Here is a 17132-nt window from a genome sequence, read left to right as displayed (position 1 = left end):
TGTGGTGCTCTCCATTTGGGAGTCATGGAATCCTAAAATGTAATAAGAGGTACTCACTGATTTTTCTTACCCTACCGTGAAAAGAAAGCGCCTTGGAACGACCTAAGATTTTCAGTGGAATTGCCGGCATCCCTTCCCTACCTGGCTTCATTTAAAATGGGGAAAGTGAGTTCCAAAGAGGTGAGGCACAATACCTAAGCAAAGGCCGGGCGGTGGTGGCGCACGCCTTTAATCCCAGCACTTGGGAGGCAGAGGCAGGCGGATCTCTGTGAGTTCGAGACCAGCCTGGTCTACAAGAGCTAGTTCCAGGACAGGCTCCAAAGCCACAGAGAAACCCTGTCTCGAAAAACCAAAAAAAAAAAAAGAAAAAAAAAAAAAAAAAAAAAAAAAAAAAACCTAAGCAAAGGCTAGGGAGCGCCAACTTCAGGAGAACAATTTAGAGATTGGTGCACCTCCCATGGGGCGGAGCAAAAAGTACCCCCCCCCCCAAATCAAGCCAATGAGGGTGGAGCATTGAGCTAGCCAATAAATGCGCGTGAGCATGCGACTGGCCAATGAGCGCAAAGCCTCTGGGTAGGAGGTGTTGGGAAGCTGCATAGCTACGCGGCGGCCGCAGAGATGGGCCGTGAGCCTTCGGGTGTACGGACCCGGCTTCAGAAGAGGCTGGGTGAGACGACCCTGGGGACCCGGCCTCGCCCCTGAGCTGCGGCGGGGGTGCGCGAGCGCGGCGCACCGAGCGAGCCCCTGGCCACTTCTAGGGGGACCTTGAGGGGTGAGCGGCCCGTGTGGCCCGCATCCCGATTCCGGGTTGCCGTGACCCGGTCCCGAGCATCTCGGGGGTCAAGGAGCGTCTTCGGTGGCCGCCCGGGGCCCAGCGCTGCCGCCACCGAGCCCCGGGGCGCCCCCTGAATGGCCGAACTGCCTCTTCTACGGCCGCCCGGGCGCCGCAGCGGCTGAGGTCGCTGGGACTGCCCGGCCGCCACCCTCACCGCCGGCCCCTGCATGCCCGGTGCCCGCGTCGCAGCCCACCTGGACGCTCTGGGCCCCCTGGTCTCCTACGTGCAGCCACCGCTGCTGCCCTCTATGTTCTACGTGGGCCTGTTTTTCGTCAATGTGCTGATCCTCTACTACGCCTTCCTCATGGAATACATCGTCCTCAACGTGGGCCTCGTCTTCCTGCCCGAGGACTTGGACCAGGCGCTGGTGGACCTCGGCGTACTCTCCGACCCTGGCTCTGGCCTCTATGATGCCGATTCGGAGCTCGACGTCTTTGATGGATATTTGGAGTAAGGTCCCCACACTTGCCCTCCACCATCCGCAACTCTTGGCCTGGGCCAGCTGTCCATATCATGCCACTGCCACTAGTTGGGGGCACCATCTGGACCGGAATGGGACCCCAGGAAGAGGCCCGTAAGTGCCCTTGAGATGGGGATATATTGCGGGGGAGGGAGAAGGTGGTGTCCTCAGGGCATACTCAAATCCTTTCCCCAAGCCTCTGATTTTTCCTCTGGGTCTAACTCGAATGCTAGGAATAGTGGAGTCTGGAGAGATTTCCTCCAATGAAAGGAACCCAGAATCTACATTATCGTTTGGAGTAATCTTGCAATTTACCCCCATGACTTGTGCAAAAAGATTTAAGGTGGAGCTGCCTCCCCCCGCCCCCAGTATAAACCTGTCTTGTTGGTGACCTTGGGGTATGGGGAATTCTCTCTTGTCCTAGAAAGATAGACTGCTGTCATAAGAGGCACTGGTCACTTTGGTTCTGTGACTTCCTGAGGGACTAGTTAAACTCAGGGACCTCAGGCCAAGGCCGGCAGAAAACCTTCAGCAAAGAACGCCGCACTTCCTTTTGGCAGTGTGTCTGCTGCTGTATTTGGAGTCAGGTTTCAGAGCTCCTGGATTGATCCCTAGCTCAGATCTGCAGAGGCTGTCCCTTTCATAGGCTGCCTCTATGGAACAGGCAGGCAGTTCTCAGCTGCAGCTGGCTTTGTCTGCAGTATTTGCAAGGCCTCCAGGGACGATAGGGTCAGCAGAAGGAACCACAGGATGGTTTGCACTAAAGACCTGCCTTTGAGCTTCTGCCAGAAGCTTTGTCGTAGCTAGAGGTAGAGTAGTGTGAGTCCAGGGAGGAGTGAGACTGGCTAAAGTCTCCCAAGCACAGGGGACAGCTGAGCTATGTGAGAGAGAACATTTGTGCCAGGCAAGCTGTTGGGTTCAGCTATAGGACAGGCATTGCCTTATAGCTGGGTAACGCTGGAATTTGGCAGGCCACAGAACCTGAGTGGCAATGAAGGGTCCTATGAAACTGATGGGCAGGGGCTCCTTTTAGATAACAGACACGAATGTCACTCACCCCAGGGAGGCATTTACCCCTCTGCTCCTGTGTTACTTGATTGCCAACTTTGCCATAAGAGGGTATCTTAGTTTGGGATACTATTCCAAAATACCATGGCTCAGACTGCAAACATCATTCTCGTAGTTTTCCAAAGGGCACTAATCCTATGAGAGGGCTCCACCCTTGTGACCTAATCACCCCAACAGCATCACTGCAGGCACAGGACTTCGATCCACCCTCATGACCTCATCACTCCCAACACCATCACTTCAGGATCAGGGCTCCGGTGGTGGAGTTTGGAGAACTCTTTGTCGATTGTAGAAATAATGCACACTAAGCAGGAGCTATTTGGGGGCAAAGCAAGGTATCTTTGAAGAGCTCTTTGGTTAAGGTTAGTGGCATCGTTACAGGAGCCAAGCACAAGGCAGGGCATGTGCCCGCTGCTCTGCTCCGCATTCCTGTCAGCCTGACAGCTATGGTTTCATTGAACAAATGCCTATTTGTTGAGTACTTGGTGAGCAAAGACAGATGGAACCTGGCACACAGGCCTTCGATGAGGAACACGAATGGGTACTCAGAAACACAGTGAGAAGTTTAGGGGCTCTGCTGCTGTGTTCACTGCTGCTTGCCCAGCGCCTGACCTCTGGCAGATGCTCTCTGAGGAGTGACCACAAGAGCAGAGTAGGCATGGGCTGCTTTAGTTAGAGGGTCAGAGATGGCCACTCTGAAGAGATGAAAATGTGAGCTGAACCCCAAATTAATAGAGCTAGCCAGAGAGCTCTGGAGAAAAGCAGTCTGAACAGAGGGAACTGCTAATGCCCACACCTTGAGATAGGAGAGGGCTGGCTCATTCAGCAGCTGGAAAAGAGGCTGGAGACACAGAAACAAAAGAAGTCAGTGGTGACCCTGAGACACCATGGCCAAAAGCAGTTAACATCTGCTGATGGTCCTAGGAGGGAGTGACACAGTCCCTCTGTCTCACCTTCTCTGAAGGCGACTGGCAGCCATGCGCAGAATGCAAGGGCAAGAGTAGGAGCAAGGAAGCCAGTGAGGGGGCTGCTAGCTGTCTGTGCAGCAGTGACAGGGGATTGGACAGGATGAGGTTAGTGAAGATGAAGAAACACGCACGCACTGGGAACACCTAACAGAGGTGGGATCTCCAGGATCCATTCAGAACCGGAGTAGAGACCAGGTGCCCTTCCTGGCTCTAGCTCCTCTGTGTGTCCACTCATGTGGTCATTCGACAAGCATTGGTCCTTCTTTTCCTCACAGAGTCTAGACTATGCCTGTGATCCTAAGCTGCACCTCTGTCCCTGAGCTAAGTAGACTATCAGACAGTTGAACTTGGTGAAAAAAATGTCTTATTTTATCTTCTTACTATATCAACAGAAACACTGCTGCTTCCAAATGAAAACATTGGCATATTCTAAGCCGAAATCCAAAGTCCAAATGCTTTGACATATTTTTCAGCAAATGCTATTTGAGCAGAAACACCAAGAAACATTCCTTTGGGACTTTCTTACCTGACCCTGGGGATAGGGAGCATAAGGAATATAGAGGATCCCACATCCAGGGCTGGAGACTAATGAAACCCACACGCTATGCTATATGTCCCCCAATGCAAGCTAGAAGACCTTGGTCCCAGGCCAGAAAGGCCAGACCCAAAGGATGCTGGATGGGTGACTGATAGCAGCCTGGAGGACAGTGACCCAGCTTCACTCCTGGCCCCTTCTATCAGCAGAGGAGCCCCCAGGACCAGGCATGCTTCTTCCCACTCCTGCTCACATGGCATGTTCTAACAAGCCAGGACAGGAAACTCTAACAAAAGGCATGGACACAGGACATGCCAGGCAGTGTCAGCATGAAGAAGGACGCCCACCTTCCTCATTGGGTCCTTCTTGTCTTGTGTCTACACATGTAATTCAGCTTCCCATACCTTTATTGAGCACTTATTTGAGGAGTCAATGTGGAGTCAGGGTTAAGAGTAGTAACTCTAAATTCCGATTTTCTAGACTTAAGTTGCAGGCCTAGCCACAGTTGGGAATGCCATTTAACTCCACACGTTAGTGGCCTCTTCTATGAAATAAGGGTAATAAAAATCTACCTTGTTGAGAGGACGAAGAGTTAGACCCCCTTGTATGGTAACTGGCCCATGAACAGTCTCTGTTACTGACTGGCAGGTGCAGTCTGGAGCTAACTGCCTTCACCTTTCTTGTGCCCATGGCTAGCAAAAGTACCAGCTGCATGGGCTCAGGGAACATGCCCGTTGGTACACACACACACCTACCTGTATCTCCCTGCCTTTCTGGGCCCTAGAGACTTTTCCTCATGCGCATAGTCCCGAGGGCACTGCCCTGGTTCTGAAGTTCTGGAGAGCAGTTTCTAGAGTGTTCAGTGTGGCCCAGGGGAGTAGGGGATGGAGCTCCTTGCTTACTGGGGGAGAAGATTGGGTGCATGCCTGGGAGCCTTGGGTGTGTGTGTGGAGGGGGGTGGTGCTGACTGCTCGTCTGTTAGGTTAGAGAGGCAGCTTAGCCTGGTTGCTTATTTCAGAGTCCTAACGGGTGGTAGCTGTCTGCTGGACCTTCCGTGGCACCTGAGATGCAGTGGGAGAGGGAATGGGGTTGTTGTTGAGTGTGACTGTGGAATAGGGGTGACTGACTCCTTCATCTGACTGACTGCTTCCTTGGCCTTCCCTGCCAGTCTGTAACCTGTGCTATCAGCAGAATGCCTAGCTGAGCATGCCACTGTCTAATTAGGATGCCAGTTACTCCCATGGGGTCACCCATATACTCAGATTCCAGCTGTGGGAGACCCACAGGTAGCCTGTGGTGCTCGGTCAGGGTGAGGGCCAACAGGAAGGAGGCTGAGGCTATTGTGTAGACAAGAGGATCTAGAGGTGTGGGCGGCAGGTGCATGCCCTGGTCTGCCGCGAGACAGCCAGAGAGCTCCCTGGTCACAGTTCTATAACAGTTCTGGCCATCCCTTCGTGAATAAAAGAACTGCAGGCCAGCTGAGAACACAGTGTGAATCCAATGGCCCTATGCTCTTGGCTCTGAGTTAACACAGGCTGGAGATTCCAGCCAGAAAAGCAAAGCCTACATTACACCCTCTTCCCAGCCTTGATGAAAAACAGGTGGACTTCTTGCAGATATTACTGCTGCCTTCATCCTGGACCCTCGGAGAGCACCCGCTGCATTTGGGAAACGAATATCACATTGAAAGAGACAGCCTTTTCTTTTCTTTCTTTTCTTTTTTTGAGACAGGGTCTCACTTGGTAGCTCCAGCTAGCCTCAAACTCAGGATCTTGCCTGCCTCATGGCTGCTGACTTAATCCAGCCCTGCAAATAAAGAAACTGAAGACCAGAAAGTGAGGATCTCAGAGAACAAGGCCAATTAAGACAGCAGTGTCTCCTGCACAGTGGCCCCCGGGGAGCAGAAGAGCCTCCGTGAGGACCTGTCTCGCATGCCCCCTTTAGTACCAGCTCTCAGCCTCTCCAGGCCCATCTCTTCTACATGCTTGTACCTTTTTTCCTGAATTCATCCAAAAACCTTTTAGAAAAATTTAAAAGTTCCACCCTTACAGCAAAGTTTCCAGAAAAGTCTAAAGAACTCCTGTGCTCCCCTCACCAGAGCCTGCCAGCCGACATCCTATCCATGTGCTCAATGCAAGCTCACATTCTTCTGTGAATACACATGCATGCACATGAGCACACACATACTCATGTGCACAGTCATCTCCGAAACATTTGAGAGTGCCCCGCAGACATGATGTTCCTTTGGTCCTGAATATTTTGCTCTATAACTTCCTAAAACAAGGATGTACTTGGTATCTGTAGCACCGTTGTCAAAACCAGCAAAACGTTGTTTTTGAGATGGGCTGCTTCTGTAACCGACTCCTGAACCCTGCTCTACCTCCCGAGCCCTGGGATTACAAGTGGGTACCACCACGCCTGGCTGGAATCAAAAACTGCAACAGGGATCCAACCCTCGGAGCATGCTGATCCATGGCTTTATTCGCATATTATTATCTGTCCCAGGGATGTCCTTTAACAGTAACATGTGGAGTCTGAGGCCTCTGCTTTCTTATTCTGGGCTGGCCTCTATATCTTGGTGACACTGGCACTTTTCAAGAGGCCAGTCTGGCACTGTGGGCTGTTTCTGCCTGGGGTTGTCAGATGTCCGCACTCTGGATGCCATTCAAGTGATGTGGTCTTAGCAGGAAGGCGACAGAAGAGTATGTCCTCAGTGCAGTGCTTTGAGAGGCACACGTCACCTGTCTTATTGCTGCCGGTCCTGCCAATCCTGGTGATGTCATCCGGGCCTTCCACTGTTGAGTTGCTGCTTTTCCGTTTATAGTTTAAGTTTACTTTATAATACCAGTTTTGATGCTTCATTTGTTTTGTTTTTTAAGTCTCTTTTTTGTGGACTTTTTATTTGTTTTTGTTTGAGACAGGTAGTTCAGGCTGGCTTTCGACTCACTATTTAGCCAAGGGTGCCCTTGAACTTCTTATCTTGCTGCTTCTATGTCCCAAGTGCTGGGATTTTAGTCTTGGGTCACCACGCCTGTTCTGTGCTAATAGATATGCACCACAGTGCCCAGTTTATGTGGCACTGGGATGGGATCCAGTTCTGCATGGATACTCGAAGGCACGCTACCAACCCAACTACAGCTCCAGGCCCTCTGGACTTAATTTTACTTATTTTTAGGTGTTTCTGCTGATCAGCCCAGTGCCACACACACCCTACTGCAGAGGTGCATCCCCAGACTCTTTGGATCTGTCACTGTGAGAAGGAGGCCACTCTCACCCGGCATAGATGAAAACAAGTGCCAGAGTCTGGTCAAGTAGGAAAGCCAGCGATGGCAGAGGCTGGGCCGGCTTTATGTGTTGAACTGCTGCTACCAGATAAAGGTTCCTGGCACCAGACTGTAGTACGGCTTTACCAAGAGCTGCAGAGCAATGTGTGCTTGCTGTAGTGGTGGTCATGTGACCCCCTGAAATTGTTTCCTAGAGCTTTTGCAATCACATTTGAGGTTTTAGTCCCAGTTCACCCAACATCTTAGACAAGTGACATCACCTCCCCCATGCCTCAGTTTCCTTCTCTGTGAAATGGGAATAATGTTACCTGCTTGGGGGCTTGCAGTGATTCAGTGGATTGGTGACTGGTGTATAGTAATATGCAGCACTGTGTGGGGTGTTAGACCCAGGGGACCCCTAACCCCAGAAACCTTCCCCCTTTTCTGGGATTCCTTGTTCTTCTGGCACCAGTAACCAGTAGAGAGCATCATTGTGGATTGCCTGTGAAACAGCCTGGGGGTGATGATGCTTGGTACCCACTGAGTGTCAACTGATGCTGGTACCCTTGCAGCTATCATCCCCGGTCCTAAAGGGAAGGCCTTCCCAGGCTTCCTGGCTGGTAGGAAGCTTGACTGGGAGGTTAGAAGTGGGTGCCCCTCCCACATCTTAGCTTCCCCTGAGCGTCACCTTGTGATGTTGTCTGGGAAGGGCTCATTAGATAGGGAAACTGAGGCTTGGGAGGTTCAGTGACTCGCCTGAGATGCCCAGCTATGAGGTAGCGCGTTGGCCCTCAAGCCATTCCCACTTGCCCAGAGTTTCTGAAGTGAGGTGCTGGCTTGGAGGAGTCCCTTTAAGGTACCAGAGGAGTCAGGCTCATGGTACCCTTACCTTCCTGCTTTTCCCTTCCTGGAGCAGAGGCTCCAGGCACGGAGGCAGATGTAAGGCTTCTTCTCTATCTTCAGCATTACTACATTACCTTTGCTATGACAAGTACTGTTTTCTTCCCCATAGTTATAATATAAACATTTCCCTTGAGACTTCTAGTTGTGGTGGCACATGCCATTAATTCCAGAACACAGGAGCATGAAGCAAGAGGATCCTGAATTTGAGGCTAACCAAGGACAGTATAGTGAGACTCCGTATCAAAACAACAATAAAAACACTCTTGAATTGTGCCAGGTGAAGTGGCTAGTACCTCTAATTTCAGCACTAGGGTAGCATCAGAATGCTAGTCCAGCCCAAGCTACACAGTGAAACTCTGTCTTGGGGAGAAAAAAAAAAGAGATGCAAAAACTACATTGTTTGGGGCTTGTGGGATGGCTCGGCAGGGAGTTTGAGCCCCAGGACGCACATGGTGGAAGGAGAGACCAGTCTCATGAAAGTTATCTTCCTACCTTCATACTAGTGCCACGGCAGGGAGATGAAAGCCATTTAGGCTGCATCAGTTTCCCAGGGCATCTCATTACTGTACTCGAATATCACAGAATCCAAAACACTCTGATCCAGGCAGTCTAGAGAGGAGATACTCAACTTGCCTAAATAAGTAATGTCTAGGTGATGTGCAACAAGCCTTAGGAGCTGCTGGGCAGGCAAAGGAGGGGAGTCGGGGACCGCTGCAGACAACACTGTAGATGGCCCATGGTGATGACCACTCACAGCCAATGTGGGGTTGGAATTCAGGCCCAAGAAACTGGGTCTCATCAGGGACTGACCCATGTGGAGACAGGAAGCTTCTCTCCCCTTCTGTCCTTGCAGCTGCCAGGGAGGTGACCAGCTTGCTACCACACCCTTGGCCATGAGCCAGATGGCCTCCTGCAACAAAGTCTGCCTCCAGCACGGAGATCCCAGATTTCTGCAAAGCCTTTGGGTGTGTGAAGAAAGAGGGATGCACAGGGGCTTTCTAGAAGGTTGTCTGTAAGAGAAATCCCAAGCCCATAGTCCCACGAAAGCTGATTTCTAGTCTTTCTGCCTACCAACTCAGCTGTTATTACTTACATGTATTTGTGTGTGCAGGGGTGGGCATGTGCATGCCGTGCTGTATAGGCCAGAGGAAAACTGGTAGAAGTTGGTTTTTTCCTTCCACCATGTGGGTCCTAGTGGTCAGACTCAGGAGGCCAGGCTTGTTGGCAAGTTCCTTTATCAGCTGAGCCCCCTTGCTGGCCCCAGAATTATTCTTTATATAGTTGTTTTCTTTAAATCAAGTTTTAAAATGATCTGTTTATTATGTGAATGTTCCTGTTTGAGTCATGTCGTGTAGGAGACCCAGAAGTCAGAAGAAGGCGCTGGATTCTCTGGAACTGAAGTTAGGTAGTTGTGAAGTACCATGTGGGCTTTGGGAGCAGGACCTGCGTGTCCTGCAAGAGACGCAAGTGCTCTTAACTGCTGAACCATCTCTCCAGTCCTTAAATTGGCTTTTAAGCATTAAAAAAAAAATGATTTGAAAGGAGAGGAACTTGTGTGAACAGGCACCTGTCCTCATTGGCTCTAAGAGACTCAGCAGATGTCCCAGAAGTCAGCAGTATCTGCTAACACCTATGGCAAAGTGTGGGTACAGGGACAGAGTTCCTGTGACAGCAGGCTCAGTCAGACCAGCAGCTGTGGGACCCAGTGAGGCTCCTCCCACCCGGCTGGGCATCCCTGCAGTAGGCATCAAATCAAGGAGGGTGAATCTCAGCTTTCAGCTGCAACATGTCTCCCCCCAGGGTTCCTCAGAGGGAAGAGCTGAAAGAGCAGCTCCAGGTGGGCCCTGGTGTGATGGGACAGGAGTCTCAGAAAGGCTTTCTGGCTGTGGCTCTGCACTCCACAGTTCTGTAGGCGACTGGGAGAAGGCCAAAGGGATACAGGCCGTGTCTGGGGGTGTCAGTGGGAACTAGGGAAGGTTCCTGAGCCATGGCGGTGCCCTCAGCAGGCCTTTAGTAGATGAGTCTGGCGGAGGAAGGGAGAAACCAGCCTATGGCTTCCACCCCCACCCTGTTCAGAATGAGGAGACAGTTAAGCCCCATCTCCCCTTGGGTGCCCTTCCTGTGCAGCACAGCCCTGTGTGGACCTCCGTCCATGCCCACAGCCTTGTCCCTTCGTTGGGAGGACTACTCCAGGCAGAAGTTGCTCACAACTCAACACAGTGCATGACGCCTTCTAGCTTGGGGCCCAGCCTGTCACACACTGGTGTGTAAAAACTGAACAGCAGCTGGTAATATACAGCATGTGTTTTGTTTGTGGAAACAGGCTCATACTAGATGGCCCAGCCTCGCCTCGAACTCACTCAGTCCTTGCTCTGTAGCCCAGGCTGACCTCTAACCTGCCATTCTCTGGCCTTGGCTTCCTAGTGCTGGAATCACAAGACCAGGGCACACCTGGGCAGATTTCAGGACTTCTGAGCGGAGCATCTTTCAACAAGTATCTTATGCTTTCCGGGCCTTGATGCCCAAAAGACGGAACAACACCAGCTCGTGGGTGGATAACAAGGGTGGAGATAGCCATGCGCCTAAGTGCTTATTAGGGAGGAGATCATAGGAACTCCATGTGGGGGGTGGAAGTGAGGCCAGCAAGGTGGAGCAGGTGGGCACTGAGCAGGCTACCATTGTTGTCTGGGGCTCAGTCCTGCTCAGAAGCTAGAATGGGCCTAGGACGTGCCTCATGTCACCTCAGGTACTGGGTGGTGGGGGAGTGCTCCACTATCTTCCTAGCAGTCCCTGGTGGGAGGCAACAGCTGGGCCAAGCGATCTCTGGAAGCAGGACCAGGGCACCCAGGCTAGGGAAAGTATGTGGAAGGAAGGGGTAAGTCACATGACAAGCGCTGGGTGTGGTGGCACTCAGATTGTGATTGTCCCCATTTGTTACCAGTGCATGCCAGCTCTGCATGCCCTACTTGTGCAACTGCAGGCAACACACTGTGCTCTGAGCCTCTGTTTTGTAACCTATAAAATGGGCAGAGACACAGCTCCTGGTGGAAATGGTTATACCTGCTTAGTGGCTCTTGGAAATAGGGGGCGGCAGTTTTAGCAGCTACGGTGACTGGAGGTGCTACCAGCTGGAGGTGCTACTGGTTGGCAGCAGAGCTACTGGTAAATACGTGATGCCGGTGGTAGTCCCACACAGCCCTTGATGCCATTCATCTGTACACACTGCGTGCTTCCCATACAGTGAGCATCCTACTGATGACCAGTGGTGTTTGTAGAGGGAAGAATCTGAGGGGGCTGAAAGGACAGGGAACCTGGGCACCTCACTGTTGGAGAGATGCTGGCGACAGCTAAACATGGGACTCGGGATTGGAGGAAACGGGCCAAGACTAACAAGTGATGCTGTGTCATGGGGAGAGGAGCCAAGAGGGGACAGAGTTGGCAGGCTGCATCAAGTGAGCCTTCCCGTAAGCACAGTGCTTCCTGGGTGAGATGGGAGGCACTGCCCAATCCCTGAAGCTTGTCCAGCTGCTCCTGCTTGACCTCCCTCATAGCTGGCCTCCTTCTGCTGCCCCAGCATCTCTCTCTCCCTTCTGATCACCTGGGCAGCCCTCTTCTCCATTGGAAAACTGCCCTGGTTCCCCAAGATCTTAGAAGGGAAGCAAATTCTTTAATAAGAACTTGGAATAAAGTAACTCAGTTAGTAGAATGCTTGCTCATGAAAAAGAGAGGGAAAAAACAGTGTAGCCTGAGCGTGGGACTTCTGGAGAGTCCTAGACATGAAGGACTAGAGCAGGGCTTCCGTGCCCCAGAGATGCATCCCCAGGCCAGTGATGCAGTGGCTCTGTTGGTGACTGTCCTTTGTCTTCTTGATTAGGCCTGCTTGTGCCAACAGCCGGGTTCCTGCCCCAGCCCAGGAGTATGCCAGGAGAGGTGGGGACCCAGTGCCAAGATGGGAGAGTTGCCAGGCCCTACAGGAAGGAGAAGGGCTCCAAAGACCTCACCTACCACCCAGTTCTCAGACGTCCTGGATCAGGCTTGACTCTCCTGCTTCGTGATGGTTGTTTACAGGAACCCAGCCAGAGGTCACCTTTCTGCACTTCACCCCCGACTGCACCTGCCACCCCCACTTAGCCTCTGGAAAGGACAGGAGAGCTGAGTGGGATGCAAACAGACTCCTGCTTAGGCTGCTCCCTCCAGCGTCAGTCCCAAGACTGTTGATCACAGTCTCAGGGAGCACTCTGAAGAAGGATGCGCCAGGGTCTAGGGTGGGGCTTAACCTCTCCAGGTTGACAGAACTGAGCTGCCGCACTGGAGAAGGCTGTCTCTGGCTAGAAATCTATTTTTGGAAGTGTGAGTGGTGTAGATACTTGATTTCCATAAACCTGTAAAAGCAATACTTAGAGGCTGACTTATTTCATTAAAAAAATGTAAGCAACTCCAACCCCTTTTGCCTTGTCTGATTGCTGTTTGTTTGTTTGCTTGCTTGCTTTGTTTGTTTTGTTTTGAATTTCGGAAAGGGTACATTATGACTGACATTATGATTGGCAAAAAAGGCAGATGACCCAGTCTGGAGATACAGGAGGTACTAGGGGACTCACTCTAGAGAGGCCACCTCCTCCCACCTTCTGAAAGCCCGAGTTACGGTGGGGAAAGCTAGGGGACTCTGGAGAACTTGGGCCTGAGTCCCACACATGGAACATATGATACACCTCCATGAACAATGAGGGAGGGACTAGGTGTAGTGGTACACACATTTAATCCCAGCACTCAGGAAGCTAAGGAGGTAGATATCTATGAGTTCTAGTCTAACCAGGTCTAAAGAGTGGGTTCCAAACCAGCCAGGGCTACACAGTGAGACCTTACCTTAAAAATTAAAGAATGGGAAAGAGTCTAGGAATGGAATTGGCTTGCACAAAGCCCTGGGCCCCAGGACCACATAAAAACAGGCACAGTGGTATGTGCTTATAATGCCAGCAATCCAGAGGCAGAGATAAAAGAATCAGAAGTTCAAAAATGAAAGCAGGAAGATCAGAAGTTCAAGGTCATCCTGGGCTATATTAGACTTTGCCTCTAAAACCCACAAAAAATTGGAGCCTTTTCCCCTGGTCTTCTCTAGTCTAGAGTATAGCTTTAGCTCCCCCCCCCCCCCCCGCAGCCATGTGCAGTTAGAGCAGCATGGCACACAACAGATGGCAGTGATGACACTCTCCACCTCTCCAGGACAGGATAATCTGTCATGCAACAGGGTGCAGCAGAATTCCCCAAGATGGCAGGTTTTTGGCTCTAAGGACGGTCATATACAACAGGAAGAGAGACATACTCCCTGGGAGAGAGACCTGGAGGGAAGTTGAGGACTGAGGAGGACCTTGGATTGAAGTGTGCTGCGTGAACAGCCTGCCAGTTCCCCCAGAACTGCTTCTCACATCACAAGTGGGACTGGCAACCTATTTTAGCACACTGTGCCCCATACCCACAGAGATCCTTCAAAGGGGTCACAGGCCAAGCTGGTACGTTAACTCCTCTATAAATGCCAAGTTTCTAACGGGAACCACAACTTACCCACCCCTTGAGATGACACCATGCTAATCACCAGGAGGCTCTCCTCTAAACTGGTGCATTTCCACTCCAGGCTCCAGTAGTGTACAATGCTCGTGTATCCACTGTCCAGGAGCCTTGTGCAGGGCGCAGCCTGGCCAGACGCTCCTGGTCGCTCTTAGATGCAAGGCTTCCAGCTCAGGAGCCTTGAGCATCTTGTTCACGCATGTGTCCTCAGTGCACAGCCACACAATGACTAAGTGAGCTGGTACTGAGGATTAGCCATCCATCCCACACTTACTGAGCACCTACTATGTACAGGCACTTGACTGGGTATAGAGGGCAGAGGGGTGATCACAGCAGAGAAACCCCCTGGTCCCCCAAAGCTCACATCCTAGACAGGCAGACAACAAAAGAGATTGTTGAGATCAAGAGTGGGTATGGTACAAGGGGATGAGAGACAGAGAATCTGCCTGAGGAACTATGGAATCCTGTAGGATTACATACAGAGATCTGAGAACATTCCAGACAAAGGCAGGAATAAAACACAGTGGAAGGAGTGTAGACCAGGCCGGCCTTGAACTCACAGAGCTCCTCCTACCTCTGCTTTCCAAGTGCTGGGATCAAAGGTGTGCTACCACACATGACTTTTTTTTTCTTCAAGATTTCTTTGTCTTATATGTATGAGTGTTTGCCTGTGTATCTGTCTGGGCACCAAGTTCATGCAGTGCTCGTGGGGTCCAGAAGAGGGCAGCAGAACCCCGTGCCAGGCCTTGCTGTCAACTCTTAAAATTTTATTTTTAATTTTATTTATTTATTTATTTATTTATTTATTTATTTATTTATTTATTTATGGGATGGAAAGATGACTCAGTGATTAAGATGGCTTGCTGCCTTTGTAGGGGACCTGAGTTCTGCTCCCAGCACCAACATGGAGGCCAACAACAGCCTGTAGCTCATCAGTTCACGGGTGGACAGAAACTCAAAAGACTTCTTGTAGGAGTTGGTTCTCCATGTGTGAATCTGGGGATCAAGCTCAGACCACTGGACTTGCTTATCCCTGAGCCATTTTGCTGACCTGTTTAATTAATATCTTTGTTTCCACATTGGGTCTTCACATAATCCAGTGAGGAGGATAGTCTGCCTATTTTACAGATGGCTAAGACACAAAAGACACTTGCCTGCATATATGGCGAGACGGAGCATGAGACCAGGCAGCTCAGCCAAGAGTTGATGTCACACAGTTCTAGGCTGCCTCACTTCAGGAGCCAGGTGGCTTAAGATGCTGCCCAGCGCACAGGATCCAGAACCGGTGAGGTTTATTGAGCATTAACTGTGTCCCTGGCACAGCCAATGTCTTACATAAATGAACCCGTTAAGAAGTAACAGCCCTCGGCAGAGTAAGGAGAGGTACTTGTGGTATCTCCAGATAGACCAAAGGCAGAGGTAAGGGTCTGCCTACATGAGTGGCAGGTGTAGCAGATACCTGCCTTAGAGAGTGCCTCTGTGCTGTCCCTTGTGGCCGCACAAATTGAACTTTCAGGTGCCACCCCTGAGCCTGAAGCCTCAGCACAGATGCCCTCAGCAGCTGGACATATCTCCAAGAATCACCCCCAAGCAGCCATGCAAACCACCCCGCTAGGCCCTCTAGCTCAGTTGCCACTTACTGGGGTGTGGCCAGTCCTACTGACATCAGGGCTAGCATGCTGGAGCCATACAGATGGCTCTTCTGCCAAGGCAAGGAAGCAAGCTGTCACTGTCCTGATGGAGGGATCGATGGTGTCTGACCTCAGAGGACGCAAGAACAGTGGAGCTGGTGCTGCCTGCCCTCTTCGGATAGCTGCAGCTAAGGCTGGCCAACTTGGCTCCAGAACTGCTCCCAATGTTCAGCCAAGCAGAAGAGGAGAGCACCCCCCTTTGTACAAATGGTCAGTGCTTCAGCCCTTAGGCCCGGGAATCAATAACTTTCCATTGACTCTTAGAAGCTGCAGAAGATGCAGGATGTGGACAGAGCTGAACTGCACGGTGTGCGTGCATGGTGTGCGCATGGGCTCAGGGCATGCTCTGTATTGCAGCATGTGGTTAGACAGTGCTCCGCAGCCTCCGTGGCTGCTGTGAGCAGTGCACAGATGCTCTCTGCTGCTCGTGTCTCCTCACTTTCTCCCCTCTGTTCTCCCTGGAAGGCAAGCCAGCACTCCTTGGAGAAGTCCCCAGCCAGCTGTCCCATTAAGGACTCGGGGCTCCCAGCCAGCAACCCCTGTCACAAGCCAGACACACACGCAAGAGCCTTCAGATGATTCCAGCCCGGCTTCTAGCTGCTCCAATTGACTCAGAGGGTTGGTGGTGCCAGGTGAGCTATCAGGGGTCAGGGCAGAATAGGAGTGTGGGCTATTTTAAGTTATTGTGGCTTGGGTGGTTTCTTTTGCATTAGATAACCAGTACAGAAGGTGTCCCCAGATGGAACTTGTGGGATAAACCAGGCTCCATAGCTGCATTGAGAGTAGCTGGTGCATTTGAAATGTAGTGGGTGTGTGAAGAAGGTAGAGCAGCTCCCAGCGCAGCAGCTCCCAGCACAGCCTTCCAATCCTGTAGCCTACCATTTCCCTAGCTCTTGGTTCACGCCCAGGATCTCAGCCAGGCCTGACTCAGCCTTGACTGAAGGCTTGTGGAAACAGTGCCACAAGTAGAAAGAGCTGTCATAGACTCCCTGTCACATTTAGAAGTCTGCAGGCCGAGGGCCACCCTGAGTGTCTTCAGAGCGCTCAGCAGGCCCTATCAGGAGCGGCAGGGAAGAAGTACCTTCTCACCAGGCTGGCCTTGGCTTGGCTGGTGCTTGACTGCTTCAGTTCTGCACTCTGGAATGTCAGAGAGAAGGTCTTCGGCCTCCTGGGTGAAACCACTGAATGCAGCCCCAGGCCTGTCTACTAGTGCTCAGAACCACCGAATGGGGCTGGCTTCCTACCTGGCCCTGTAAGAGCAAGGAACTGCTCCTGGGGCCTGTAGAAGACCAAGACTTGTGTCCATCCCTCATGGAGGCAGAGGTGACTCTGAGCCTGCAGGGGCAGGGTGATCAGAGGCCGACTACCCACAGAAGCGCTGAGTCCACAGTACCCAGTGCAAGGTCCAGCGTGGTCAATGTCCCCGAGTCCGTGCTGTGGGGGATCAGGAGACACAGATGAGTCAATGAGCTTCCAGGGGAAGATCCTTGACAGCAGAGGAGGGGATGTCAGAATGTGGGGGATGACTGTAACACAGGTCAGGGGGGGATGTGGACAAACAGGGTAAGGGGAGAATGGTCTTAATATTGTGGCAGGAAATGTATTAATTTCCTATGAAGATGAACCCAAGAGAAATAGCAAGAAGAAAGACTTGCAAATTTCAATGGAAGGACTGCCCAATCCCAAGATAGAGATTATAGATGACCAGCTCAGCCTGTCTTCCCTAGTCTTTAAGCCCGACCTCAGGGAGGTTCCTTGGCCCAAGTCCCCAAAGTCTGAAGAACCCTTGCTAATTTGGAAACAGGATAGCTCCAGATAACACGTGAACCCAACCAACCTTGCTTGA

The 17132-nt window shown here is 51.5% G+C and overlaps 2 protein-coding genes across 10 annotated transcripts in view; one reads left to right on the top strand and one right to left on the bottom strand.

Annotated features, from left to right (window-relative positions):
- Nucleotides 1-581: 581 nt before the first annotated feature.
- Nucleotides 582-12474, top strand: Dexi (Dexi homolog). 2 transcript variants are annotated; one of them, XR_006020780.1, is made up of 2 exons: nucleotides 582-1410; nucleotides 11908-12474. XR_006020780.1 is itself a non-coding variant. In XM_038324734.1 (2 exons), exons 1-2 carry the CDS (start codon nucleotides 1003-1005, stop codon nucleotides 12086-12088), a joined length of 465 nt encoding a protein of 154 aa, XP_038180662.1. In that variant the 5' UTR covers nucleotides 582-1002; the 3' UTR covers nucleotides 12089-12474. The 2 variants fall into 2 exon arrangements, 1 of the variants encoding a protein (XP_038180662.1); XM_038324734.1 differs by having other exon boundaries at nucleotides 582-1286.
- Nucleotides 12475-14618: 2144 nt separating this feature from the next.
- The window catches only part of Ciita (class II major histocompatibility complex transactivator), a 52654-nt gene continuing 50140 nt past the window's right edge, over nucleotides 14619-17132 (bottom strand). For all 8 annotated transcript variants that reach the window (XM_038324726.1, XM_038324729.1, XM_038324725.1 and 5 more), the window contains exon 20: nucleotides 14619-16720. In XM_038324726.1, the coding sequence (XP_038180654.1) occupies nucleotides 16701-16720 (20 nt within the window). In that variant the 3' untranslated portion in view covers nucleotides 14619-16700. The remainder of the gene's footprint in view (nucleotides 16721-17132) is intronic.

This window comes from Arvicola amphibius, chromosome 4, assembly GCF_903992535.2.
Source record: "Arvicola amphibius chromosome 4, mArvAmp1.2, whole genome shotgun sequence".
Lineage (NCBI taxonomy): Eukaryota > Metazoa > Chordata > Mammalia > Rodentia > Cricetidae > Arvicola > Arvicola amphibius.
Note: the sequence above shows the minus strand (reverse complement) of the source record. Positions and strands in the feature narration are given on the sequence as shown.